General features: G+C 40.9%; 1 protein-coding gene and 1 long non-coding RNA gene across 5 annotated transcripts in view; one reads left to right on the top strand and one right to left on the bottom strand.

Annotated features, from left to right (window-relative positions):
• Positions 1-27210, bottom strand: part of CD86 (CD86 molecule) — a 66799-nt gene that overhangs the window by 19348 nt on the left and 20241 nt on the right. For 3 of the 4 annotated variants that reach the window (XM_039240670.1, XM_039240673.1, XM_039240671.1), the window contains exon 2: positions 12114-12163. In XM_039240670.1, the coding sequence (XP_039096601.1) occupies positions 12114-12163 (50 nt within the window). Of the gene's footprint in view, positions 1-1543; positions 1770-12113; positions 12164-27210 lie in introns of those variants that run through there. The other variant, XM_039240672.1, reaches the window with a different exon arrangement.
• On the top strand, positions 7622-12736 carry LOC120237394. Its single transcript, XR_005529935.1, has 3 exons — positions 7622-7652; positions 9173-9222; positions 12470-12736. It is a non-coding gene; the product is annotated as an uncharacterized LOC120237394 (long non-coding RNA).

Below are 27210 nucleotides of genomic sequence, written 5' to 3'. Positions count from 1 at the left end.
ACTTGCTCTTCCCAGTATGTATTGCCACTGGAAATTTTTACAACCGCTGTAGGACATGCTGGGAAAGTTCAGAGAAAGGCTTTCACCCTTAAGGACATAGTGAAGGCCCATAGAGATATGGGCCACCTAACTCCTTAAATGTGACTGATTATAAGGTTTTGCAGACTTATTCTGGGTCACAAAATTACATAAGAGTTGGCCACGAAATTAAGTAGTGGTGAGTGAGAAGTGCAGAGCTAGTGGGAAATTAAATGCTGTTTCTTAGTTAATAAAAGTTTAATACCACCCTGGGAAAAATGTTTGGGTGGGTTTTGAATAAAGCTTCATCATTCAAGACTTCAGTGAAGAGACATTGACATTAAGGTGGAAAGGAGAGTAGGTTGGTAAAAGAGATGACAGGAGTTTCCTTTGAAGTATTCTTTGAGGGCGGTGGGAGAAATTAAATTGATCTGATCAACGGGTTTCTCTTCTAAGAGGGAGCAGGACACATAACAGTGACATGTTCTTGGCAAAATTGAACTATCCACAGAGTGGCCCAGTGAGAAGACATAATCAAGAGGTTTGGTGGTGGTATTGAACTCTAAGGGAAGAGGACTCTGGGCACTTGTGAACGTTAGCACAAGTTCAAATCACTGACTGTTGCAGGCAGAGAAGGACAAATATCATATGTTTGCACGTATAGGAGGATTAGGAGGAACTTAACGGAGGATCAGGGGGAAGAAGAAGGGGGAAATGGTGGGGGAAAGGGAGAGAGGCAAACCATGAAAGACTCTTGAATGCTGACGAAAACTGAGGACTGATGGATGTGGGGGGGAGGGGGGATGGGCATGGAGGAGGGCACTTGTGGGGATGAGCACTGGGTGTTATGTGGAAACTAATTTGACAATAAACTATTTGTAAAAAATAAAAAATAAAAATAAAAAATAAATCACTGACTGTTGCACTGTGCTCACTAGAACCCTGTAAAACACTTGGCAAGTATGAAATGCAACATCTGTACAGGATGTATTCCCGTATTGGAGGGTGGTGGGAAATTTTACCTGAGTACCTGGAACTGTGAATGGAGAACCCAAGGAAGATTTACTGTATTCAGCAGTTGCCTTACAAGGCAATCTCAGGGCTCCTGCTACTTCCTTGCTAAACTCTGAATGATAATGTAAGAGTGCCACCTGCTGTAAAAACTTCTAGTAGCTATATCTCTGGGGGAACTCACTCTGCTTTTATCGTTAATTTATCATAGATATAAGGCAGATGACCTAAAGGTGAAATCAAACTCATAGTTGAAAATTCTACCAGTTAATGGTCAACCTTATATTATTGCTTAGTGATCAACTGTGACTTCTAGGCCTGGAAACGACTTCAACTTTGGCTTCTTCTGTCTTTTTGATTTATGACTGTTTCTCTGCAGAACCTCAACTCTCTCTCCTTCCTAGTCACTCTTTCCACTCACAGATCAATCTAAATTCTCTGACTCAGGTCCCCTTTCCCTAAGATTATAAGGGCTTTTCCTTCCACCCATCTGACTGTCCCATTTCTCATCTACCAATCAAAAGTGAAAGGCATGGGATGGTCAGAAATGCGGAATCTCTGCTCCACCTCCACCACCAGACTTATGGAGTCAGAATCTTCATTTTAACAATAGCTCAGTTTGAGAAGCTACAAGAGGGGATCTCTACCTTTGTCTCCAGAGTAGAACAAAGATACTGATAGGAACAATTTGTTCCTATTTGTCCCTCCTCCCTTTCCCCTCACTCTAGGGTAGAAATCACTCTGAGGCCCATTTTGAGTGGAACTGAAAGTATTTCACAATTTACATTCCAAGTTCCTCACCAACCACTGGCTTCCATGACATCACTCAGAGCTGCACATGCTAATTCCCTCTCTGATGATGTGGGGAACATTTAGCTCAAGGTCTATTTTTGCTAAATGGCTTTAGGCTTCCCCTGTTATGACTCCACAGCTTACGTCACCCAGCTACTGGACTCATTGAGACTCCATTGGTGGGTAAGCATTGAGATTCTCTCCCTTGCCCAGCACCTGGGTAATAGAAAAGGTCTGTGTCTAGTTATAACTGATTGCTATGATGATGCCAGGAGCTAGGCACACAAGAATCCATCTAGACACCTCCTTAATCAAATAGAGAAATTTGTTTCAAAGGATACTTGAGGACTTTTTTAGCAATATAATGTTTAAAACTTACACAAAACTGTTGTGCTCTAACCTTGTGTGATCTCTGACTATACCTAGGACTTTAGTTTTTCCAGGCCACTACCCCAAATGAATGTCTTTTACATTTAAGGTCCATATTTTTCTCATGTTACTATGCTTATCTATACTCATAAATTTTTCTTCTTTTACTAAAGTTCCTTCAAAGCTTTACTACGCCCCTTGGAAATCTTATTCCCTTATAATAAACTCCTCTACGTCTTTAATCTCTTCATCAAATGTTTCCCCAATGTTGTGCTTTCATTGAAATCTGGTCCTACCTCAAGCAATCTCCTACTACTCAGTGCAGAGCCTGATGGTGGGGCTTGATCCCATGACACTGGGATCATGACCTGAGCTGAAAACAAGAGTCAGATGCTTAACGGACTGAGCCACTGAGGTGTCCCTAATTTTAATTAATTTAAATTTACATAGCTATATGTGGCTAGTGGCTATCATACAAGATAGCACAGGAATGGTATATCTTTCCATTCATTCTTTTGGCAATAAACTTGTTCTGTTGTGCAGAATTCATCCTAAGGACACTTAACTTTTGATCTACATACCTGTTCTTACAAATAAGTAATTAACCAGTACCAGAGAAATTATTCAATTGTTCAGACTGATGACATTACACATCTGTAGTCTCCCGTCTCACTTAATTTGTTCTCTGGGCTCATTACACTGCTACACTCTCCCTCATGGCAGTTACTTCAGCAATTCCTTCACTACTGCTTTTAGTTTCTTTTTCTCTTATAGTCGAAGTCTCTGAAAGAGTAAGCAGCAATTGCTGCCTCCACCCCCAGGCTCTGTCCCCCACCTCTCTGCCAAAACTTCCCTCACAGAGGTCGTCCGTGATTTCCCACCAATGCCAAATTCAGAGCTCTTTTCAGACCTCATGTTATTTGACTACTCTGTTGAATGTCACAGTGTTGGCCATATCTCCTTCTGCAAACTCTCATCTTTACCATTCTCTGACCTCCTGGTCAGTTTTCTTTTTAAAAAAAATTTTTTTTACATCTATTTATTTATGAGAGAGAGAGAGACAGAGTACAAGTGGGGGAGGAGCAGAGAGAGAAGGAGACACAGAATCCAAAGCAGGCTCCAGGCTCTGAGCTGTCAGCACAGAGCCCAATGCGGGGCTCAAACTCACAAACTGTGAGATCATGACTTGACCTGAAGTGGGTCACTTAACTGACTGAGGCACCCAGGTGCCCCTCCTGGTTAGTTTTCTATGATCACTCTTTAAATGCTGATCATCTCAAGTGTCGGTTCTTGATCTTCTCCTTACTCTCTACTTTTTCTGTTTTTTTTTTCTCCTCTAACCCCCTGGATTCATTTCTTCTCTATTCCCTTGTCAAGTATAAGCTAATAATTCATAGATGCTTTTCTTCAGCCAGTCACCTTCACTAGAGTTCTAGATGTCCATATTCAACTGTCTGCTGAGTACTGTTATTTATATGGCAACAGATAACTCTCTTCCTCCCCTGTATATGTTCCTGTCCTCTATCTTATTGAATTGTTCCCCCATTTGCTGCTGTCAGTACTTATCTGAATCATCTATAGAAAATACCCAAGAGAGGGTCATCACAGATGTGGCTGAGGAGATCTAGAATAGAATTATGATAACCAGAGCTGAACTCTAATATGGGAAAAAGAAGGGTGAGGAGACAATACGAAGCAAAGAAAAGGGCAACCAGAGACAAAGGATTTTGTATTTACCCAGAGATCCTGGAGATATTACCTTTTAGGTATGACAAAGACTCTTTGCTTGATCAAAATTTATTCAGGCTCCTGACCTACTCCCAGTCCCATCTGTGTACATAGGTATGACAAAGACTCTTTGCTTGATCAAAATTTATTCAGGCTCCTGACCTACTCCCAGTCCCATCTGTGTACATAGGTATGACAAAGACTCTTTGCTTGATCAAAATTTATTCAGGCTCCTGACCTACTCCCAGTCCCATCTGTGTACATCCTTGTAAAACTCAGTTTTAGCAAGAACCCTGTGAAGTCATTTTAGCCAGAATCCCCAACATTACTATCTGATTATACTTGAATATCTAATTGAGTTCCTCATCTTCCACTATCCCCCAGGTGATGTCTGATTACTCTGACCTGTCTTTAGCAATAACCCTTTTAGGCTGGTTTGGACAGAATCCCCCTTTACCCTTGTTTCTTCTTAGTAATTTTCCATCCACTGACCTCCCCCCATGTTGCCCCCTCTCTCTCCTTGGCTATAAATTCCACCTGCCCATGCTACAGTTGGAGCTGAGCCCAGTATCTCTTCCTCACTATAAAATACCTTTGTAGTGGTCTCTATGCCTTTCTCAATAGCACTTCCAACCTTTGGATAGTCTTCTTCACTGTGCTATAACAAGTGTCATCTAATATTTTTTTCTTTAACTGTTAACTAAAGAGAGATCCTCTGTTATAGAGCAGGGATGGTTCTTCAGGAGTTTTCATGGGCTACATGATATTTTAGGCCATGTTAATGTTAATACTAGCTTTGCTTTCATTTCAAGCTTACCATGTATCTTATTATATATATATTATATATATATAATATATATATAGTACAGAATATCTATATGTTTTATAAAATTATAAAAGTGTATTTTATGAAATGTTATCTATTAAAATATATGAAGCATCATATAATGTACAATGGAAAACATATCATTATACATTAAAAAACCTTAGTTCCTTTGAAGTACAAGCCATCAGACTATAGCATCCATAACCCCTCATGGCTGCTGTTGCCCGTCTTCTTCCTAGGGCCCCTTTTTCACTTAAGATCTGAGCATCTGGCTTGCTACAGCCATCTTCTCCTGCCTTCTCCTTTACTGCCCCTGTCTAGGTGATTTCAGCTATGTGCACACAGTGTCAAGCCTCCCACTTTCTTGTCCTCTTCCTCTCCAATGGTCCTATTGTCCACTTGACCCCAGCCATCTCCTCACTGGACCAGACCCCAGACCAAAGTTCTACCTCTATATCTCCTAAAACCTCTCAATATCAAGCACCTCACCTTATTATCACCACCTCCTGTATTTTCATTTCATTCCTTCTACTAATACCACTCCAACAATTCTTCTGCCTCACTGAGATAGATTTTGAATTGGAACATTTCTCACTGAGTTTGCAGATACTCCCCTAGGCCAAGCCTCCATTACATCTCCATTGGGATAATTGCAATTGCCTCCTAACTGATCTCCCTACTTTCATCCTTGCCCCCACATCTGGTTATTTAAGCCCAAATAATCCTTTAAAATATATCTCAGATAATATAATTCTCCTGTATCTGATGACTTCCCACCATACTGAAAATTAAATCCATATCCTTTCACATCATCCTGAGAACTAAATCCAAAAATCCATCCTATGGCCTATAAGGTCTTGTATAATCTGGTCCCTGGTACCTTTCAAACCTCTTTCCCCTCACTTACTCAGCTCTAGCCACACTGGCTTCCTTGCTATTCCTCTAAAAGGCAGGCACACTCTATCTCAAGGCCTTTTCTTATATTGATCCCTCTGCCTAGAATGCTCTTCCTCCTTACAGTCTCATAGTTATTTCTTCACTTCATGTAAGTCTCTCATAAAATGCTACCACCTAGGGAGATTTCTCTGACCATTCTATTGAAGATAGTATCCTTGTCACTCCCTATTCCTTATACTGACTTATTTTTTTATCAGAGTAGTTATCATGACCTGACATGATGTAGTATGTTGGTTATTGTCTGTCTCTCCCATGGAATCCAGCACCTAGTTTAAAGACCTATGTGTGATTTTTTTTAGTCCTGATCCTAAGCAATTATAAATGTTTTACCTAGCAGCCTTCATGGGGGAGAACTGTCCTTCCCACACCAGACCTAGTGCACAGCCCATGCACAGCAGTGTCTGATAGGAACCGTAGTCAAAACTCAAGATCTGTGGCCAGTCATGCTCATTCACATATTTACATTCATAGCCCAGGCACCTTCTTTCCTAGATTTCTTTGAGTTCCTGAGCAGAGGCCTTCACATGCCTTTCCTGAGGCCTCCTCATGTTGGGGAAGAGGAAGAGCCTTGAAGACACTTTTATTCATGCTGTCTCAGTATGTCCACCCTCAGCCCTTCCCTTCATCTTTCTTCCCCACCCCAACCTCAGAGTCCAAAACACTTATGGAGCCTTTTGTTCTGGGCTCCCTCAACAATGAGAAGACCCCCTGTCTGTTTTGATTTACCTGACCCTTTGGTTGGCAGGCTGTACAGAAAGAGAAAGAAGTAAAAATGTGGAAGAACAGATTGAGTCAGGAACAGTTAGTCTGAGAAGCTCTAGAGTTTCTTAAAGAAGAGAGAAGAGGGAATGGTAGGTAAACTATAGTTGAAGAGATAAAGATTGTGAATATTCAAACTGAGAAGAACATGGGTCCTCTGATTTAAAGTATATTCTAGGTATCATGGATGGAACTCAAGGGTGTTATGCTGAGTGAAATAAGTCAGGCAGAGAAGGATAGATAGCATATGTTTGCACGTATAGGAGGATTAGGAGGAACTTAACGGAGGACCATGGGGGAGAAGAAGGGGGTAAAAATAGTGGGGGAGAGGGAGGGAGGCAAACCATGAGAGACTCTTGAATGCTGAGAACAAACTGATGGGCTGAAGGGGGGGGAGGGGAAGGAGGAGATGGGCATGGAGGAGGGCACTTGTGGGGATGAGCACTGGGTGCTATATGGAAACCAACTTGACAATAAACTATTAAAAATAATAAATAAAATTTAAAAACATTTGAATTGGTAGACTGNGCTGAAGGGGGGGGAGGGGAAGGAGGAGATGGGCATGGAGGAGGGCACTTGTGGGGATGAGCACTGGGTGTTATATGGAAACCAACTTGACAATAAACTATTAAAAATAATAAATAAAATTTAAAAACATTTGAAAAAAAAATAAAGTATATTCTAGGTACCAAGTAAAATAAATGAAAATAAGTTCATACCTAGACATGTTGTGGTGAAACTGCTAAACTTAAAGCATAAAATATTTTTTTCAAATTTACAAACTCATTCTTTAAAAACTGAAGAAAGAAAATCTAAATGACAATAAGATTGAAATGTCCTTAGCAACCAAAGAAGACAGTGAGGTCATAACTTCTAAATGAATAAAACACATACACAAACACAATAAATTTTGACTCCAATTCAATGGACTAATACAATTTCAAAAATTATAAAAATAAAAATAATTTAGAAACTTTAGAAAGTATATATGAAATAATATTGAGTAAATATAAGGGATTCTCATATATATTGTGTTCATAACTGTATATAACTATTTTTACTGTCTTATCTGTTGCTTTATAGTAAATGCCAGGAAAATGATTTTTAAATGGGGAAAGGAGTTTAACGCCTTTTAATAGGCACATATGTAAGAAGAAGGAATGAAAGAAGGTGAAAATAAAACCAAGAATGGGTAAATACTCTTAAAGAGCTTAAAAGTGTTTTCATAGCTTTGGAACTATAGCCCTGGAAGTTGGCCCTATGGCCTGACAATATAAGAGGGGTCACTTCTGTGGAATAGATTGACTCTAGAAGTAAAATGTTGCTTATATAGTAAGGGCTACTAAATGTTTGTTTTTGTTTCCATAAATCACAACAGTCCCAAGGGGGCTAAAATCCAGAGTTACATATTCTGAAAATGGTATTAAGATCTCCCACAAAATAAAAATAAGCCACTGTCTCTCAAACTCATAACTCCTTTCTGAAGGAATGTGTCTACCATTGAAGCCTCTGTGATCCCTATTCGAATTGAGGACATAGGTCCTCAGATCAAGAGTGCATTCTAAGTACCAAGCAATGTAATTGAAAATAAATCCACACTTAGAGAAATTCTCTGTTCCCAGTTTTATTCTTGCTTCCAAGCAACCCAACACTTATTCTATTCAGTGACTATCTCCTACTAAATTATCATGGCTGACAGCCCATATTACTCTTATTTTTTCACTTTATTTTTTTAATGTTTATTTATTTTTGAGGAAGAGAGAGAGACGGAGTATGAGCGGAGGAGGGGCAGACAGCAAGGGAAACACAGAATTTGAAGCAGGCTCCAGGTTCTGAGCTGTCAGCACAGAGCCCAATGTGGGGCTTGAACTCACAAGCTGTGAGATCATGATGCAAGCTAAAGTCGGACACTTAGCCAACTGAGCCTTCCAGATGCCCCTTTTTTTCACTTGAAGAGAGAGTGTGAGTGAGGGAGAGAGGAGGAAGGGGATGGGGAGAAAGAAAGAGAGAGAGAGAAAGAGAGAGAGAGAGAGAGAGAAAAAAAATCCTAGGCAGGACCCACATTCAGCTCAGAGCCCAACATGGGGCTTAATTCCATGACCCTGGGATCGTGACCTGAGCTGAAATCAAGAGTCAGATGCCCAATCAACTGGGCGCCCCCAGCCCATACTCTTTGGAACTTACTAAGCACTCAACTAAAATGATTAATTACTTTGGGGTTAAGTTACTACCTACTGGGTTGTATACATGTATTTCAAAAGACCCTGAAACAGTAGCTTAACATGAAGGGGTGCTCTCAATAGGAGAACTATTAGGCTTCATGACAATTCTTTGGGAATTTTGTAATTAAGTCTGAACTATCTGTTTACCTCCAGGTAGTGATTTTAGTGACCACTATCAACAGTAGCAGGAAATAGGAGTCAAAGTAACCATATATATAAACATAATCCCCATGCAACCATCAACTAGGAACCTGCAAAAATCTGAGAGGAAACAGTGGACCTTTCCATAAGATGTGGAATGAGAGTCTGACCCAATTTTATGTAGATTTTCAGCTACACTCCAGGTACATTCATTGAGCCAGAGGTATTGATCAAGAGAAATGGGAAGCACTACCAGACAATAAGAGAGCCATCATCAAAAGTCAAACAAGAAATAAATTTCCTTATGATGTCTGAGCTACTGATTTTCTAAATACCACTCTGGTTCCAGCTTTAAAGAGGTACAGAGACTCTGGGACAGCAGCAAACAGAACTTGACAGGTAAATGTGTCTCTGCAAGTGGCACCTGGAAATTCCCTTAGCTTTATAAATACAAAGCACAAATTGTAACCTAATTCTGCAAGGCCCTCTGCCCTTTTCAGTCTTAAACTCTCAGCCAGTTTTCACCTGAAGGGCAGAGGTGGCCACTATAATGTCTAATTTCTACAACTGGGGGAGGACACAAAAGATATGAGGGAGAGGAAAAACAGAATTATTTTGCTACACTGTTTTGTCTCTGCCATCAAATAAATTATTCAGCCCTGCATTTTTGCTGAGGATTAACTGGGTCAATTGCATCTCTTTTCTTCCCTTGGATACCTGCCTATGGCCAGGTCAATGCTCACCAACCTAGTAAGCAGAGATGTGTCCTGAGAAGAGAGACAGATAAAATTCAAGTTGACTCTTTTCTTTCTTTAAAAAAAGAATGGTATCTGTTTTGTTGTTGCTCTTCTTGTTATTTTTAATAGCATGTGAAGTATTGGCAATGTCATATTCTAATTATAATCAGGTATCACATTTTCCTATCCCAGTATTGCAATTTATACTGCCAAATATATAATTTATTCTTTTAATGCCATAAAACTTAAGCAGTTACCATTTTGAGAGGTTATTTTTAAGGTTTCAATATTGGTAATCCTCTTTTCTGAGGCTAAGAAGCGTCCAGGCAGTTTCAAAGGCAAAACAAGGGAAAAAGTGACATCTGGACTCAGTTCTGATAGGACTTCTCAGCTTCATTCTCACTTTCAGTGTGCAAAGTCAGAAAGTTTAGGGGAAAATGGTATCTCAGTTCAAACTTTTCTAAAAATTTGTTTCTAAGCCATTTTTATTCATTTTTTCCCCCAAGTCATAAGAGCTGGGCTAGCCACTGTAATGAGAAAGGTGGGGGCCCAAACATTAGAAACAGCTGAGGTGTTGGCTATAGGGAAGGTGGATTACGTGCTGGTGGGGATATTGGGAACTTGGCTGAGGCATAAGAGACATTATCTACCAAAAGTGTTTGGGTCTTCAAGGAACAAATCCTACCACTAATGAGTGTTTCATGAGCAAGTTAGTAGAGGCAGCATAATGTCAAGGTTGAGTGAATGGATGCTGAATCTACACTGTGGGGTATGAATCTAAGCTCTTCCACTCATTACCTATGCTGGTCCTAGACAAATTACTTAAGCTCTCTGGGCTTTAGTTTCTACATCTATAAAATGGTGAATCAAAATAAGACCTAAAGCGGCACATTATTGTGATGTTATTATTGTGAGTTATTATTGATAAAATGCTTAGAACAGTACCTGGCACAAAGTAAGTGCTACATCTAAGTATTTGTCAAGTATATAAAATAGGAAGTGGAATGGGAAGGGCTTCCTGCTGGATAATGTTCTCCAGAGCCCCTTTCTCTCTTACTCTTGTTCACATATACTTTCTACCTCCCTAAGAGCTAAAAATAGCTGATCATTGGCCCTGGATAGTAGAAGCTTCTGTTCTGACCTAAATCAGTGAAGTGGTCAGTCAGCACATCTCGTACTCATACTCATGGACTCAACAAGCTCCAAGGCATAAGCAGAAAACAGAAATTACAAAAGGCCTGTCCCAGCCAGCATCAGTCTGAGGGAGCATCTCTCCCTAGAACTGTGACTCATCACACACAGCAGGCGTGAGGCCAGTGGCCTCGGGCCTGGTGTATACCCATGTGGAGGAGGTGAACTCATTGGGCATGCTGGTTACTCAGGGGCAGCCTGCCTGCTGCTACAGCCAAGAACGGGTTCAGCTCACCCTCCCTTCCTGCCCCACATCAGGACTGGGATGGTTTCTCTCTTGGTGCTGACGGTGTGGAAAATGAGCAGCAGGAAGGGGTGGGAAAGGAGAAACTAAAGGCCTCCAGTCACAGGGTATGTGACAGGAACCTGATCAATCCCAGTTTATAGATGAAGAAACTGAAACTCAGAGAGAAGCAGCAAACAGGGAAGACCTGAGTTTTGTGAGGTCTGACTCTTCTAAATCATCTTTGTTGGGGGTGGGGAGGGAGGGGCAGTTCTCTTTAAGAAAAAGAATACAGAATTCAAATACAAAATGCCCATGGCAACTACCGTGACACCCAACAGAAAAAGAATGTGATGAGGAGAGAAGCTTCAGTGGAAAGAGACAGTGGTCTTAACCACTGTGATTAAAATATCGTATTTATGAAAATTTTACCAAAGCATGAGACTCATGGTCACACTCCTACGGCCTCCCTTATGGGAGGCTTGGAGGGGACTTTGGAAAGGGCTTGTGTGAGAATCCCTGAAGCTCAGCTTCCTTCACTTTATGGTGAATCCACTGATGCAATTAGCTGAAGGTCACTGAAGTAGGTAGTAGCAGGGCTGGGCTTCTTGATCTTCCTAGTAAACAGTGGCCACTATGATCTATGGGCATGGGCTGGTAGGGAAGGCAGTGGAGGAGGAAAGGGAAGGGAGGGAACATGGAAACTAGTGCTCCCTAATGGAAGGCTTTTAGAAGCCCGTTAGCTATTTTCTAAAAGCCTGAGAATGCCAGGAATGGGAACAGAGATGACCAGAAGGAAGTACGTGTGGAGCAGAGTTAAGCCTCAGGGGTGCCAGAGCATGGGACTTACCCTAGCTCGCTGGGTGCTGCTGTGTACCTTACTTTGTGTATCTAGTACCATGGGTGTAATATAGGACAGGAGGAGGATGTGCAGAGGGTAGGGCTCCATCCCAGGCTATCATGATGCTGCCGCCTTCTCCAGGAACGTGTTTTTTTTTTTTTTTTTTGCATGTGGGATTGTGCAACACTGTATAGAAGTTAAGTAAAACCCACCAAGCCTCAGGCCTGGGCTCACAGTGGCGAACTCATCGGGAGACAGTAGAAGGATTTCTAGGACTTTAAAAGTCAAAGGTTCTTACCAGAGAGCAGGAGGGCCATCACAAAAAGAGTGTTATGCAGTCCCATAGTGCTAGAGTTAAAAAAGAAAAGATAAAATTTTATTAGAAAATGACACTGGAAACCAAAACATGACAGGTGGAGTTTGGGATTCATTTAGGCCCATGGGTGTAGCAGAGACCATGCTATGTGTTCACCAAGGTTATTTCCTCTTACCTCCTGGTTCCACAGATATGCCCTACATCCCAGCCTCCCCTGCAGTTAGGTGGGCCATGTGAGTGGGGTTCTAGCCAGGGGAATAGTGGACAGAAAAGACTGGTGTTGCTTCCAGACCTGCCACTAAAGCTTCCTCTCTTTCTTCCCTCTCCTACCTTCTTAGATGCAGAGAACCCAGAAAAGAGTCCAAGGCCCAAGAAGATGGCAATGCCTCACTATGAAAGGAAGCTGGTTTGGTGAACAAATGAATAAAACAGTTCTTTCCACTCTAAAGTGATCCATATTGGACTGTAACATGAGCAAAACATAAACTTTTATGGTATTAAGCTAAAGAAATTTTGGGGATTATTTACTGGAGTAGTTAGCACTACTTATCTTGACCAATACAATGGGCTTGATGGGACAAATAAAGAGTATGTTTAGAAATCAACTTGCCTTTGGTTTCCCTGTGATTCTCAAACTTTAATGTGCATAAAAATCATCTGGAAGATCATGTTAAAGCAGTTTTCTGGGCTTTGTCCTTAGAGATTCTGATTTAGTAGGCAGGGTGAAACACATGTCCTACTAACTCACAGGTGATGTTGCTGCTGCTGGTCTAAGGGCCCCACTTTGAGAACATGATGGAGCTGAGGAAAACAACAGGCATTGCTTTATACTCTCATCTCTTTCTTCTTCTCTCCCTCTCTCTTTCTTCACTCACCCTCTTACCTCACCTTAGACAAAAAAAAAAAAAAAAAAAGGCTGTAGAGTGGCTTATAGGGAAGCATAGAATAAGGGAGAATGACCAAAATTAGAAACAGCTGAAAAGCGAACCAAATGCAAGAAGTAAAAAAATGGAGCCTGGTACAAGCCCAACGCTAAATGCTTACCACAGAAATCTGCTCATGCTGCATTGGTTCAGGTTGTAAGTTTGGCCTATAGTTCTTTACCAAAGTGAAAATGAAAACCTAAACTGGTGAGTTAATCTACAGATCTGTCTAATTAAGATAAAACGAACCAATGCCCAGAAGAGGATGTACAACTATTTCTGATCCAATAACAGAAATGTCTTCGTTGTGGGGGGGGCGGGTGTCTGTCTAGGAGCCATCCCTGATCCATTTGGGCTATGCTACATACCCTTCCTCTCTGCTCCCGTAGCGCTCAGCATAGGGCTTTGGGCTAAAAGTCTGTTAGTGTTTCCTCCCTTCTAGACTATAACCTCTTCTTTTCAGTTAAAAAATTTTTAATAGATTATACCTGCAAGTTGAACTAAATTTAAAAGGTAAAGGTGACAAATGGTGGAAAGCAAGTCTCTCTCCCAACGTGTCCCCTAGCTATCTAGGTTTTCCCCCACAGATATAACTAGAGTGACCACTGCTACCTGTTAACAGTTTCTTGCCTATACTTGCAGTTATTTTGGGTAAAACAGAATGAAAACATAGACTCATACTCTTTTTTTCATTTTATTTTTAAGCACTAAAGGTAGTTTTTTATACACAATTTTGCACACTTGCCACTACCTTAGAAATTGATCTGTATCAGCATGTACTGGATATCCTCATTCTAACAGTTGCATATTCTGTTGTATTCTATTGAATGACAATAATTATTTTACCAGCCTCTATCAATAGACACATTTTGCTGCAATGAATGTTTGCTGTTATGTTCTCCATGAGCATTCTTCTTTTCACACAGCTTTTTCCAACATAGCATGTTTTCTAATTTGTCATCTTTACTGATAGGGAAAGTTAGGATGACAACTCACTGAAATTTTCATTCTTATTTAAAAAATTTTTTAATGCTAATTTGAGAGAGAGAGAGAGAGAGAGAGAGTGAGTGAGCAGGCGAGAGGCAAAGAGAGAGGGAGACACAGAATCTGAAGCAGGTTCCAGGCTCCAAGCTGTTAACATAGAGCCGGATGTGGGGCTCGAACCACGATCTGCGAGATCATGACCTGAGCGGAAGTCAGACACTTAACTGACTGAGCCACCCAGGTGCCCCCTCATTGTAATTTTTAAAAATTATTTTTCATTGTGGTAAAATATACATAACAACAAATTACCATTTTTCCCATTTCTTTTTTTGAGAGAGAGCCCATGTGTGCAAATGGGGGAGGGGCAGAGAGAGAGGGAGAGGGAGGGAATCTTCAGCAGTCTCCATGCCCAGCATGTTGTGGGGCTCCATCTCAAGACTATGAGATCATGACCTGAGCTGAAATCAAGAGTTGGAGGCTTAACTGACTGAGCCACCCAGGCGCCCCCCGCTCTTTTTTTTTTTCTTTTGAGAGAGAGAAAGAGTGAGAGCAAAAGCGAGAGAGAGAGAACATCTTACTCATTTTTTAAGTGTATGGCAGTTTTAAGTACAATTACATTGTTGTGCAACCACCACCACCACCATTCATCTCCAGAACTCTTTTCATCTTGCAAAACAGAAACTCCTAACTTATTAAACACTAGCTCCCTATTCTCTCCACCCAAGCTCTGAAAACCACCATTCCACCTTCTGGTGCCATGAGGTAACTCTAGGTAAGTGGAATCATACAGTATTGGTCTTTTTGTGACTGGCTTATTTCACTTAGCATAATTTAATCAAGATTCACCCATGTTGTAGCATGTGTCAGAAATTCCTTCATTTTTAAGGCTTAATAAAATCCCACTGTGTGTATATGCCACATTTTGTTTATCTCTTCATCTGTTGATGGATATTTGAGTTGTTTCCACCTTTTGGCTGTTGTGAATAATGTTATGAACATGGATGTACAATTATCTCTTTGAGGCCCTGCTTTCATTTCTTTTGGTTGTATAGTCAGAAGTAGAATAACTGGATCATATGGTAATTCTATTTTTAATTTTTGAGGAACTGGAGTACTGTTTTCCACAGCAGCTGTATAATTTTACATTCCCATCAATAGTGCACAAGAGTTGCAATTTCTCCACACGTTTGTCAGCACCTGTTATTTTTTTCCCTATGGTATTCATCCTAATGAATATGAGGTAATTTTATTTTTTTAATTTTTATTTTTTAAAAAATTTAAGTTTATTTTTAATTTATTTTGAGAGAGACAGAGACAGTAATGCATGTGGGGGAGAAGCAGAGAGAGACAGAGAGAGGAAGAGAGAGAATCCCAAGCAGATTCCGCACTGTCGGCCCAGAGTCCAATACAGGGCTCAAACTCACAAAACCGTGAAATCATGACCTGAGCTGAAACCAAGAGTCAGACACTTAAGTGACTGGGCCACCCAGGCACCCCCTCACTGTAATTTTAAAATGAATTCTGTTATTATGAGTTTGAACATCTTTTCAAATGTGTAAGAGATAACATTTTTTGTTCCATGTACTGTTCATACATTTCTTCTACATACTTTTGAGTCTTTGAGCTTTTTATAAGTGTTTCTTATAAAATAAAATTATAAAATAATTTATATTAATTTAATTTTATAAAATTAAAATAAAATTAATAAAAAAATTAGTGTTAATTGGTAACTACTTAGAAAAGTAGAGCTTTGTGACACTGAGTTGCAAATATGTTCACTTGCTGAAACACACAGTAGGTGTTCAGTGTATTAATCTCACGCTTGTTCCCAATTACTCTCTCTCTTCCTTCCAATGATTTCAGTAGGCTACAGAGCTTAGGCATCATCTGTTGGGCCAAAGATGACACCACTCAATGTAGAGCCTAGAAAGAGAGGTTCCTGTGCACTTCCTCATACTAAATTATCACCAGCATCCTATTTGTCATAGACTCTGAGGACTAGGCATCCTTTGAGTCTCAACTCCCATCTAATCTCCCATTGTTTGCAATCCAAAAATCAGCTTGCTTGACCTAACCAAAGATTTGTTTTTCCTAGGGGTTATGTGTTGAACAGTGACACAAAGTCAAATTATACTTCACTGTAAATTTAACAAATCACCTTTAATTCAAATTATTACATGAATCAGTCCAGCCCAAGAAATCTTGGACAAATGGCCTCTGTAATTCATACATTGAGGAGAAACACTGCATATGACAAGGAAATCAATACCATTTTAACTTCTCTATTTGGAGATTCTCTCTTCCCCTGAGTGAGAAACTGCCTCTCCTTAACTTCCTCTCATGGACACTGCTGTCACTCTCTGGAGCTACACAGAGAAACCTTAATACACTTCTGCCAAAGCCCTTTAAGAATTTGGGGACAGAGATTACATCCCTCCTCAAAATCCTGGCCCAGCTGTGACGGTCCTTCTGGTAAACGTTACTAACATTAGTTTAGAGAGTGCACACTGCCCTGGACAACACTTTGGACATTTTGTTTGTCAGAAACCCTCGTAAAATATGGTGCTAAAATACTTAAGATGGACATACTCCTCTACTACTCTACCCGTGTGAAGAATTTCTCTCAACTCTACCTATGGTGTATGTGCAAGGATGCGGGTTTAGGTTGGGAAGCCAGTTTCTTCAATGTTTTGGCTCTGAAGAAGAGCAGAAACGTCACTGTTCTCTCAGGTATGAATTCTCAACCACAACCACGAGGCATTGCTTTCTCCAGAGGGCCTGAGAAGTAGAAACTCTTGGTTTTGAAGGGAGCTAGCAAAAAGGGGAATGGGAGAGGAAAGAACCTAAGAATTTACGGGGGGATTCTCTGAGAAGAGATATCTGTCAGCGATGAGCAGAATAAGGTCTGTAGGTTGGGTGAACTGACCAAAAAACTAGTAGTAGGTTTTTGCCTCCATATAGCTGGAGGCCTATTGCAGAAACCAAAGCAGAGCACCTACCCTAGTACCCCACTTTCCCTTACTGTATATGCCTGGCTCATCACAGACCATGAGTGAGAGTCAGCTGAATGACTAATTACACTCTTATTCCTCACAGTCAAGTGGGATTATCTGCCCCCAAGTTACAGATGAAGAAATGGAGCCTCTGAGAGGTTAAGGAACTTGCTCTAGCCACCCAGCAGTAAATGACAGAGTTGAGGTTTAAACCCACACAGCTTCTCTGTGTTTCTTTTAACACTGATATACTTCCTTTAAAATTTCCAGCCAGTTTCAGCTGTGCTATGGGAGCAAGGAGAAAGGATTATGATTCTACCCACTCTTATGGTAGTGGGGGAGCAGCACATCCCAAAGGCCAGGTGTGAAGGTGGCTCCTGAAATCAGAGTGTACATTACAGGAGAGATACTGGGAGGAGCCAAAAGGTCCCTTCCTATCAGAAGAGTTTCTGTCCTGAGCTTCCATTCACTCCACAAAGATTACTTGAACACACCCTTTCTGTGTCCAGCAGGGAATGTTCCTCTCCACTCCAGCCCCAGACAGGATATCAGTGTACTAGTGTGGACTTAGCTCCAGGCACAGGTTACTGTGTTTCAGCAAGACTCACCTGGAAGAACTCTGGGGAAATTCAGGTATTTGGGCAGAAAGAGGAGCGGATAAAGAAGGGGTCTTTGGTGTCTCAGATCTGAAGGAGATCTGCCTCTATTTCAGGCAAAGAGCTATAATGAAGGGATGTGAGGTGGTGTTGGTCAGCTAGAGGGTGGGACAGGGGAGTGCAGATATGATGACACAGGAAGTGAGAGAAGAATTCAACGTACAAGTTGGGGGTCAACAAAGAAAAATGTTCCCTGTTTCATGACTTTATCTAGAATATTAGCCATGATCAGGGTATCAGGAAAAATGCTAAGTTTGCTGGTGTCTAAGGAAAATTGTTTGTTCATTGAGACCTTCTCTCTTGCAACATTTACTGAATTTACTCAGTGACAGGCTTGCTCTACAAGTTGTGGTGAATATAAAAATGTGTGGGCCTTGGTCCTTCACCCAATACTGAAAAAAAATAGTGCCCACATATAACTATAAATTAAGCTCTAGGATCAGTGTGGAAGGTGGCAATGCTTATCTCCTCATGGCACATGTGAGAGTCCTTGCTCCAAGCAAAGCAGGAGATGATGCTACAGCCTCCATGGAAGGAGGATTAGGTCAGATTCAGCCCAGTGCTCTGGGCCTGGTCCTTTGCCTTCTGCCAGTTCATCCTGTGACTGGGCAAGCCAAGCTTGCTGGACTGGCACTGTGAGTGAAGCCCAGGAGGATCACAAGCTGCCTGGGGCCTTGGTTTGCCTCTGGTTTGACATGCTGCATGAATTATTTCTCAGAGCTTCAGAATCTGAAGGTATACTTCTAGAGCAGCTATTATTACCTTTGAGGTACTGGGAGGAATAGAGCAGGCTTATTTTCTTTTTTATAAAGTTTTTGAACTACAAATTCATAAGATTTCTGGGAATGGAACGTATCTGAATTTTAACAGGGCTTCTGACAGGGTGTCTTGTGATATGCTTGAGAGCAATATGGAGAAATGTGGGATCAATATTATTAGTACAGTTAATGGGCGAAAAGCTGTGTCCTAATATCATTCATTCATTCAACAAATATTTATTAAAGTAGGAGTTGTGCTAGCTGCTCAGAATATATTAATGAACAAAACCAGGATCCTCTTCATATGGTTGCTGATAGTTTAATGGAGGAGCAAGAGAATCACACAGATAGGTGTAAAATTGTTAATGACGACAAGTGCTACAAAGGAAAGGTTCATGGTACCTTGAATGCCTATAATAGGACTAGTCTTAACTGAGATTTGAAGAATGATGTGATAGATTAAAGATGGACACATATTCTTTGTTACTCCTCCCATGAATAGGTAAAGTATAATCTCCTTCAATCTGGGCTGGTCTTAGAGACTTCACAGACTAATAGAATGCAGCAGAAAGGATGTTTCATAAAAAGCCTTGTAGCTTTTGTTTTTTTTGGAATACTCCTTCTGGGACTCTGAGCCATCATAGAAGATGTCCCACTACCCTGAGACCACCTTGCTGAAGAGGCTATGCATAGGTGTTTAGGTCAACAGTCCCAGCTGAGTCCTGCCTTCCAGCCATCTCTGCCAAGCCATGAGACATATGAATAAAATCTTGGATTCTCTAGGGGTGCCTGGGTGGCTCAGTCAGTTAAGCGTCCAACTCTTGATTTCAACTCAGGTTATCATCTCACGGTTCAGGAGACTGAGCCCCACATTGGGCTCTTTGCTGACAGTGTGGAACCTGCTTGGGATTCTCTCTCTCACTCTCTTTGTCCTTCCCCTGCTCAAGCTCTCTCTCTCCTTCTCAAATAAATAAACTTAAAAAAAAAATCTTGAACTTCTAGATCAGAGGTTAGCAAGTACAGCCTGCAGACCTAATCTGGCTACTATTTTTATAAATAAAGTTTTATTGGAATGCAGCTATACCCATTTGTTTAATTATTGTCTATGGCTGCTTTTTCATTACGGCAGTAGAGATGAATAGTAGTATCAGGCCTGCAAAGCTAAAAATATATTTTCTATCTGGGCTTTTATAGAAAAGAATGGTGACTCTTTCTCTAGGTTAGCACTGTCCATTAGAAATTTAATGCAACCATATGTGTAATTTGAAAATTTCCAGTAGCCATATTAAAAAGTTAAAAAGAAATAGGTAAAAATTAATTTAATAATGTATTTTCTTTAATTCAGTATATCAAGAATATAATCTCAACATATAATCAATATAAAATTATTAATGGATATTTTACATTCTTTTTTCTGTACAAAATCTTGTAGACATTTTACACTTACAGCACTTAGATGAACTACATTTCAAGTGATCAGTAGCCACGTATGTAGTGCCTACTGAATTGGACAGGTAAGCTCTACACTAACCCATTCACTAACTTAGTACCAACCACCACGTGACTTCAGTTGATGCCATGAGGAACGGAAAAATCACTCAAAACACTGCTCAAATTTCTGGCCCACAACATTGTAAGTTAGAGTAAAATATTCATTGTTTTCAGCTTCTGAGTTTAGGGGCAATTTGTTAGGTAAACAGAACAGACTGAAAAAGTGCTAGATAGGTGAAGGGAGTGGCTTGGAAGGATTCTAAACAAAAGGAAGAGCAGGTGCAAAGGCACCAAAGCAAGAGGGCACATGAGGGAAGGCTGATGTGGCTTAAATGACTAGAGGGGTGGGAGATAAGCCTGGAGAGGTCACTGGGGGTCAGACCATCCTTATCTTAGGAGCCAGCGAAGGATTTTGGTGTCTATTGTGAGTGCAATGTGAATCACTGAAGAAATTAGAGGAGTGACATAATCAGGTTTGGGTTTTGAAAAGATGACTTTGGCTACTGTGTAGCAAATAGATAGCAGGGAGGCCAGAACAGATGCCAGAAGACCAGTAAGTTGGCTATTGCAATCATTTAAATGAAAGAAGATGGCTGTTTGGTCTAGAGTGGTAGTAGCACAAGCAGCAGTGGATAGGTTGAAGCAATATTTAGGATTATAATTGACAGAATGTGGTGATGGATTAAGTCTGGGAGATGAGGATAAGGTATTTATTGATTGGTTTATTTATTCATTCATTCAACTGAGTGTCAGGAATCACTCTTACTTAATAGACTAATACAGTGGATGCTATAGGGCTTTTTAACTTTTTCACTTGCACAAATAATGGGAAGTTCATTTCTTTAAGTAGAGCAGGATAGCTTAATGCGGTCTGGTATGTCAGATGAGTTTATATTTGATGTGATAGAAAATTGAGAGTTTGGGTTTGATGGTTTGGAAACAGAAAACTTATGTAATGAAAGTTTAAAGAAAATGAGCCTATCGGTGGTCTGAGGAAGGAGGTGAGGGCTGGTATGAAGAAAGCCAATATTAAAGTCTCACAGACCTCAGATGAAGAGGCTGAACCAGCACTCGGACAGTAGGTGTGACAAGAAAGAGAAGAGCATGAATGATACCTTGATGAAAACATAAATACTTCCTGGTATCTGGGGGACACAGATGATTGGCTACTGATATGTGTCGTCCATCTTGAACTTTGCTGAGCTCCCTGACAGCCATGTCTCTTTCCAGCTCAAGTGGACCATGTGTCTGACTTGGTCTCCAATCTCTTCTTGGAGTACATCCTCCTGGGCCCCCATTTGTGGAGAATTTTTCATACCTAACACTGTCTTAATTTGATTAGCTGTCCTTTCCTATATCCATTTGGGAACACAATGTTTCCACACAGATATCAGGGGAGTAGCATCAAAGATGAATACAAAGAAGAAATATCTATGTAGATTCATATGGAGGAGAAGGCTGCTTTTATTCATTCCCTGATATGGTAGGTAACTAAAGTATTAAAATTAAGGGTCCATTCCCCTCACTCACCCGGAAGAAGGAGCGCACGTAGCATGGTTAGCTTTCCAGTCTCCTTATAGCAAGTTTGTGTACAAGACAGAGGCCTAGTTTTCCTAGTCATAGCTAGAATCAAATATTTCTGAGTCAAGGAGCATCCGTTTTCCAAATTATCAATGGTTTTGGAAACCATTTTTTCCTTTTTTGCAAAAAGGTGCCTGTGAGTAAGCGTCCTGCAAAGTTTTACAGGTGAGTTTGTGTGCATCTGGCTAAGGGCTCTGCCTACCACAAATAAGACCCCAAAACTCACTAAAAGGTATTTATGCCAATCCTGGTCCCTTAAGAGGGCCCCTTCCTGTTCTCTCAGAACCAGAAACATGGTCAAAGAGAGAAAGCCAATGTATCAAGGGAACAATTTGAGGGACGTCCCCTCTCCCCATTCTGTGTACCAGCCCTACCCCGGTGCTTGGAATTCCCAAATTACTCATTCCTTGGGCTAAGGCATTTTTGAAAGCCCCTATTAAAATGTAAATGCTAGCTAGAAGGAAGAAATGTTTTCTGTTTTTAGCCATTAAGAGTTAAGTTCAAGTTAATATAGTTAAATAGGAAATGGAACTCAGAAATACTCCTAAAAAGAGGGAGAATAATGAATGGGAACTTTCCTACACTGATGGAGAGATGGAAAGTGCCAAAGACATATTTTTCTTCTACATATATTCAAAATGGTGTCTATTTCCCAAACCCCAGCCTGAGTATACTCTGATGTATGCTTTAGAAACTAGTCTCTATGTTAGATTAGAGATGAGGATAAAGGTCCAATAAAAGATTGTGCACCTTTATTGTGCACCATCCTATGGCCCTATCCCTTTGTCCTGCCCCCCAAACACTCTTATTTGCCTGACCATGAAGGGTGAATTGTCAACACTTGTCTGGACACTGGATAGCCACTTAGGAACCTTCCCACCACCCTCCTTGCTTGTTTCAGACATGTTAGGTTCTTGTTCTATTTGTTCACAGCTTCAGCCTCCTGGCAGAGAGACCCATAAACTTCTCACCTTTATCTGATTTTTGAAACATGGTATTTGAACCTTGATTTTCTCTTGAAGAATCTGGCTTAGCTCACTTTTTCACCTTTTATCCTCTTTCCTCTCCCACTTAGCCTCAACTCCATAAAATCCAATTCTCATCACCACCAGGAAGAGATATCTGATATCCAAGAATATTAAAACAACCAAAATATCAAGCTCAAAGACATAGTTATTAAACAGTGAGTACATCACAAAAAGCCATTTCTTTCCCTTCAAAGCAATGTTGCTATACAGTTATTTTAGTGTGACTGCTAATACTGTTTTCCCACTAAGCTAAAAGCTTCAAGAGTACAAGGACCATGACTTTTATGCTCTCTGTTAAAATCCAGGACATAGTTAATCACTCAAATATATTTAGAACACACTAATGAACAGAGATTTATAAAAAGCTTCCATTATACACAGGATAGCTCATGTAAATAGAATTAATGGTACCTTCAACAGCAAACAGATGAAATAATATAGAACTGTGAGCTTGTGCATATAATTAGACTCATTTAAGTCCAGAGCCTTAGTCCCAAGATTGAGGTTGCATGTCAGAGGAATAGATCTTCTCCCTAGTTATTACAATTTGAGAGGAGGGGGAAGTTCCCTTGGCCAAAAATTATTTTCACCTGTCTCTCCTTAAATAACTATAAGTGGAGGCACTATTTTAAGCCTATTTGCAAATGCAAATATGTTCATGGTATACAGAACACGAGAAACCACTGCCTGGGCTCTTTTTTGACCTAAGACTTTCTTTTCAAATGAGCTATTGGTCTCTGGTGCCAAGAGGAGCCAATATTGTGATGGGGCATTTAGATGGGAAGAAGAAATGGAGACAAGAGAAAAAAAGAGATAGGGGAAAAGAAAGGCCAAATAAGAAATCAGAGACCACTGCAGAGGCTGTGGGGTTTGCCCCAGTTCTCTGGACTTCTCACTGGCACAAGGGGCTCAGGCAGGACCAGCATCCTTGGTTAGCTTCTCCTGCAGCAGAGCTCCTTGGAGCCCCTGGCACCCTGAGACCAAGGGCAGCTGCCGGTTGTTTGATAAGTGGTGGCTTCTGTTTCCTGCCTGTCCTTTCTCTTAGCTCACCAAAGCAGACAAAGGATCTGGCTGGAAGAGACACATTTCTATAATGTCCTACCTCCAATGTAGCCAGTCTCAGAATCAAGCCTAATGGTCAAATATGCACATATTCCACAATCCTTCTCACCCATTCCCTTACCAGCAATCAGCCCAACCTCTGAACACCTGCCCCAGATGCAGCTTTATCTAACACCATGCTCCCCAGGCATACAAGCTTCATAAGAACATACCTGTCACAAATGCCCATCCACTGCAGCTCCCAGAGACCAGGGATGTAAGCCCAGTGACATTCCCGAGGAACACAGAAACAAGGTATTAAGAATAAACCGTGAGGATCCTTTGTGCGCTCCCCATAACTTCCTAACACTCTTTGCAGAGAAAGAAATAATGTCAGGGCTGAGACTAGAACTCAAATGCAGAAAGGGGAACTGACAAGAAAGAAATAGCACCACAGACAGGGGCTGGTTCCAGATAACTTCTGATGGCAGGTGGGCATTTCCACCGATGAAAATGACTACAAATGCACTGGTGGAGAGTGAGTGAATGTAAAGCCCTGAGGAAACTCCCCAAAGACAGCCCAGCCACAAACATGACAAAGACTGACAGAGATCCAGGAGCGCAGCCTTTGAGGCCCATAGGTGAAGGTTCAGCTCAGTTTAACAAGCGTTTTATGGGGCAGCCATGTACCAGGTACTGTTTCCGGCTTAGCAGGGCTGCAGGAGACAGTCTGCAACCACAGAAACCAGAGACTGGGTATTTCTCTTCTCACCCCAACCCCCTACAAACCATTCATTTGAGTATATCTTCATGGATCCTGCTAGAAGCCAATTAACATACACAGCTCATTTTTAAATTATCCTCATCTAATCCTAACTGTCCTAATCTAGAATATTTGGCCCCTATTCCTGGAAGTGGGTGGTACTCTTGAGTCTGGGGACAAGTCACAGCAGAAAAGTGATAGTTGTATGAATGACAAACGTATTTTCCCAAACCTAGTGCTTCAGGAGGGATAGGCTTCACACATATAATCGTCATCCAAATGTATAGCTTCTTTTCTAATCCATTCAGACATTGAAAAGCCCTCTGCTCAGTGTGGAAGGCATGTATGTGCCTCTGAGCCTGCAGCATTTGCCCCTGGGAGAGCAATAGCTCCCTGTGAACATGCCTCCTTTGCTCACTTGGAGGCTAGCTGTGCCCTGCAGGACTAGAGAAATTAAAAGTAGCAAAGGGAAAGCTGTTTGTTGTCTGGGTTGAGAAGAGCACCCAAGCAAGGACGTGTGGTGCAGGCGAAGTAGCATAGCATGGACTTGGAATTGGTGGTACAAGGTCAAATCCTAGCTTGACCACTAGATCCTGGACAAGTTATTGAACATCTTCCATTTCAGTCTTCTCATCTAGGAAATGTGACCAGTATCCTTGCCGCATTTTTCTAAAAAAAAAAAAAATGGGATCTTGCATGTAAATCACCTGGTACAGAGCATGCATGCTCTGCAGCTATTTGGTCTTTGTTATTTCTTTTCTGTCTTCCTTTCAGACTTTACAGTTCTGACTTTGACCTCTGATCCTTAATCACTGGAAAGGTGATTATCATTCTTCCCAAAACAGGTCTGTAAACTCCTCACCTTCCATCCAGGGCCTCTCAAACCCAGGGGGCTCTTACGTGGGTCCTGACCCTGACTCATAGGGTCTTCACTTCCTCTCAGCTATTCTATGTGTGTACCTTGGAAACTTCATCCTTTACTCGGATAGGCCCCACCTGGGGTTTTCCTCTGGATTTTACAATCATATATATTTTTTTATTTGAAAGGGTCCATTTAGTTTCCTTATTGTAATACATGAAATTACCCATGTATCAGAGCGCAGGAGAATTAATTTACATACCACTCTGTTTTCAAGTTTCCTCCTTTTCCTTGTACTCAGCAGTCAAAATATCAGATAGGCTAAATTGGAAAGTCTTGCTATCAAAATATTTAGAATAGTATTGCCCAAACTTCAGTCATCCTAGTCATATCAGTGTAAAAATCTGCATTATTTTTTATACACTCATTTTAATTTTGGCTTACTTTAAGTCAGTTTATTTTAAAAGGAATCTTCATATAATTACTAAAAATTTTAAGGAGTAGTATTATTTACTATAAGTAAAGGGTAAGTTCAAACTGTGTGTGTTCAAACCTGTGTTCAAACTCTGACCCCACCAGTTAATACCTGTGTGTTCTTGAGGAAGTCACTTAACTTCTGAACCTTAGTTTCCTCACAGAGGTAATGCTAAATATCTCATAAACCTGTTGTGAGGATTAAGTAGGAAGACATATATGTGGTGCCTCACACAGATCCTGGCCTATGATAGGTTTTTTTCTTAAGTTGTTTCATTGTTTTCTCTTTCCCATATCCCTTCTCTCATCTCCTTATTTCAGGTCCTGCTTAGAGCACTGTACCATAGAATCAGTGGGAGATAAGTGGTGAAGCAGGCAGCAGAAATAAAGGACAATTCATTGCCAAGGAATTCTCTTACTCTATGACATAATTAGCATTGCAAGGTTTTTTCAGGGACCTCAGAAGTCATTTGTCTCTCACCGAAGCAAGTACTCCTCTCGGTGTTATCTCTAATAGATGGATGACCAGTCTTTGCTTTCTCACTTATGTTGGAAAACTCACTACCTGATAAGACAGTTATGAAAGAAAGGTCTTCTTGATAATAATCCCAAATCTCCCACCACTCACTCCCCAGCCCCTTAAGTATCACATAGTTGTCCCTGTCCTGTTTTCTAAAACTGCCAGTATATATATATTTACCCCTTCACATAGAACCCTCCAAATAATTGAAAGCAGATATATCATAAGTTTCCTTAATAATCTTTTCTCTCAGCTACATATTATCAGTGTCCTCAACTGTTCCTCATATGATGTGGTCTCTAGAACCCTAACCAGTTTGGTGGTTCTCCCACCAGCATTTGTCTCCCTGAATTTGTCAACATACCTCTTTGCAGAAAGGGCTTACAGAATGAAATGTATAGTGACAAGATCACTTTCATTAATGAGTCAGAGATCAAATTAGCCTGTAAACAGTTGTGCTGTAGTGGCTGACTGTGATTTTTTTTTTCCCAAATGTCATGTCAGATCTCTACCTCCTGGCACCATCTTATTTGTATGTCAGTGTTCAGCCAATCAAAACTACTCTGAATCCTATATATGTCTTTCATTGTACTAGACATCCCTTTAAGCCTGTGCCACTCAAAAATTTGATACTGAAGTCTACCCAAGGACCATTAGAGCCAAGGATGGACGGGGTTCAGCAGTGATGGTGGTCAACAGTATCAAATGCTGAGATGAGGTTAAGCAAATTGGAAAAAATCAGTTCCTTGTGTTTAGTGAGGAGGAAGTTACCAGTAACCTCAGAAAGCTGCTTTCTGTGTTGGGCTGCTTCCTCCATGCCTCACTCCCAGATGTTCTCATGTCTGAGGAGGCCAAGGCTATAAAAAAAGCAGCAGGAGGAGAGTGGCTATAGATGGTAGCTGGGTTGGGAAAGAGATATTTCCCAGGGACCACATAGTTAGGACCTACTCTGGGGGCAGAGGGGCAAAGCTAGAAACTTGTGGGCATTTGGAAAGATCCAAACATTTA

This window comes from Hyaena hyaena, unplaced genomic scaffold, assembly GCF_003009895.1.
Source record: "Hyaena hyaena isolate Hyena2069 unplaced genomic scaffold, ASM300989v1 scaffold_180, whole genome shotgun sequence".
Taxonomy (NCBI): domain Eukaryota; kingdom Metazoa; phylum Chordata; class Mammalia; order Carnivora; family Hyaenidae; genus Hyaena; species Hyaena hyaena.
The sequence above is the reverse complement of the archived record's forward strand: the minus strand, read 5'-3'. Positions and strand labels throughout refer to the sequence as shown.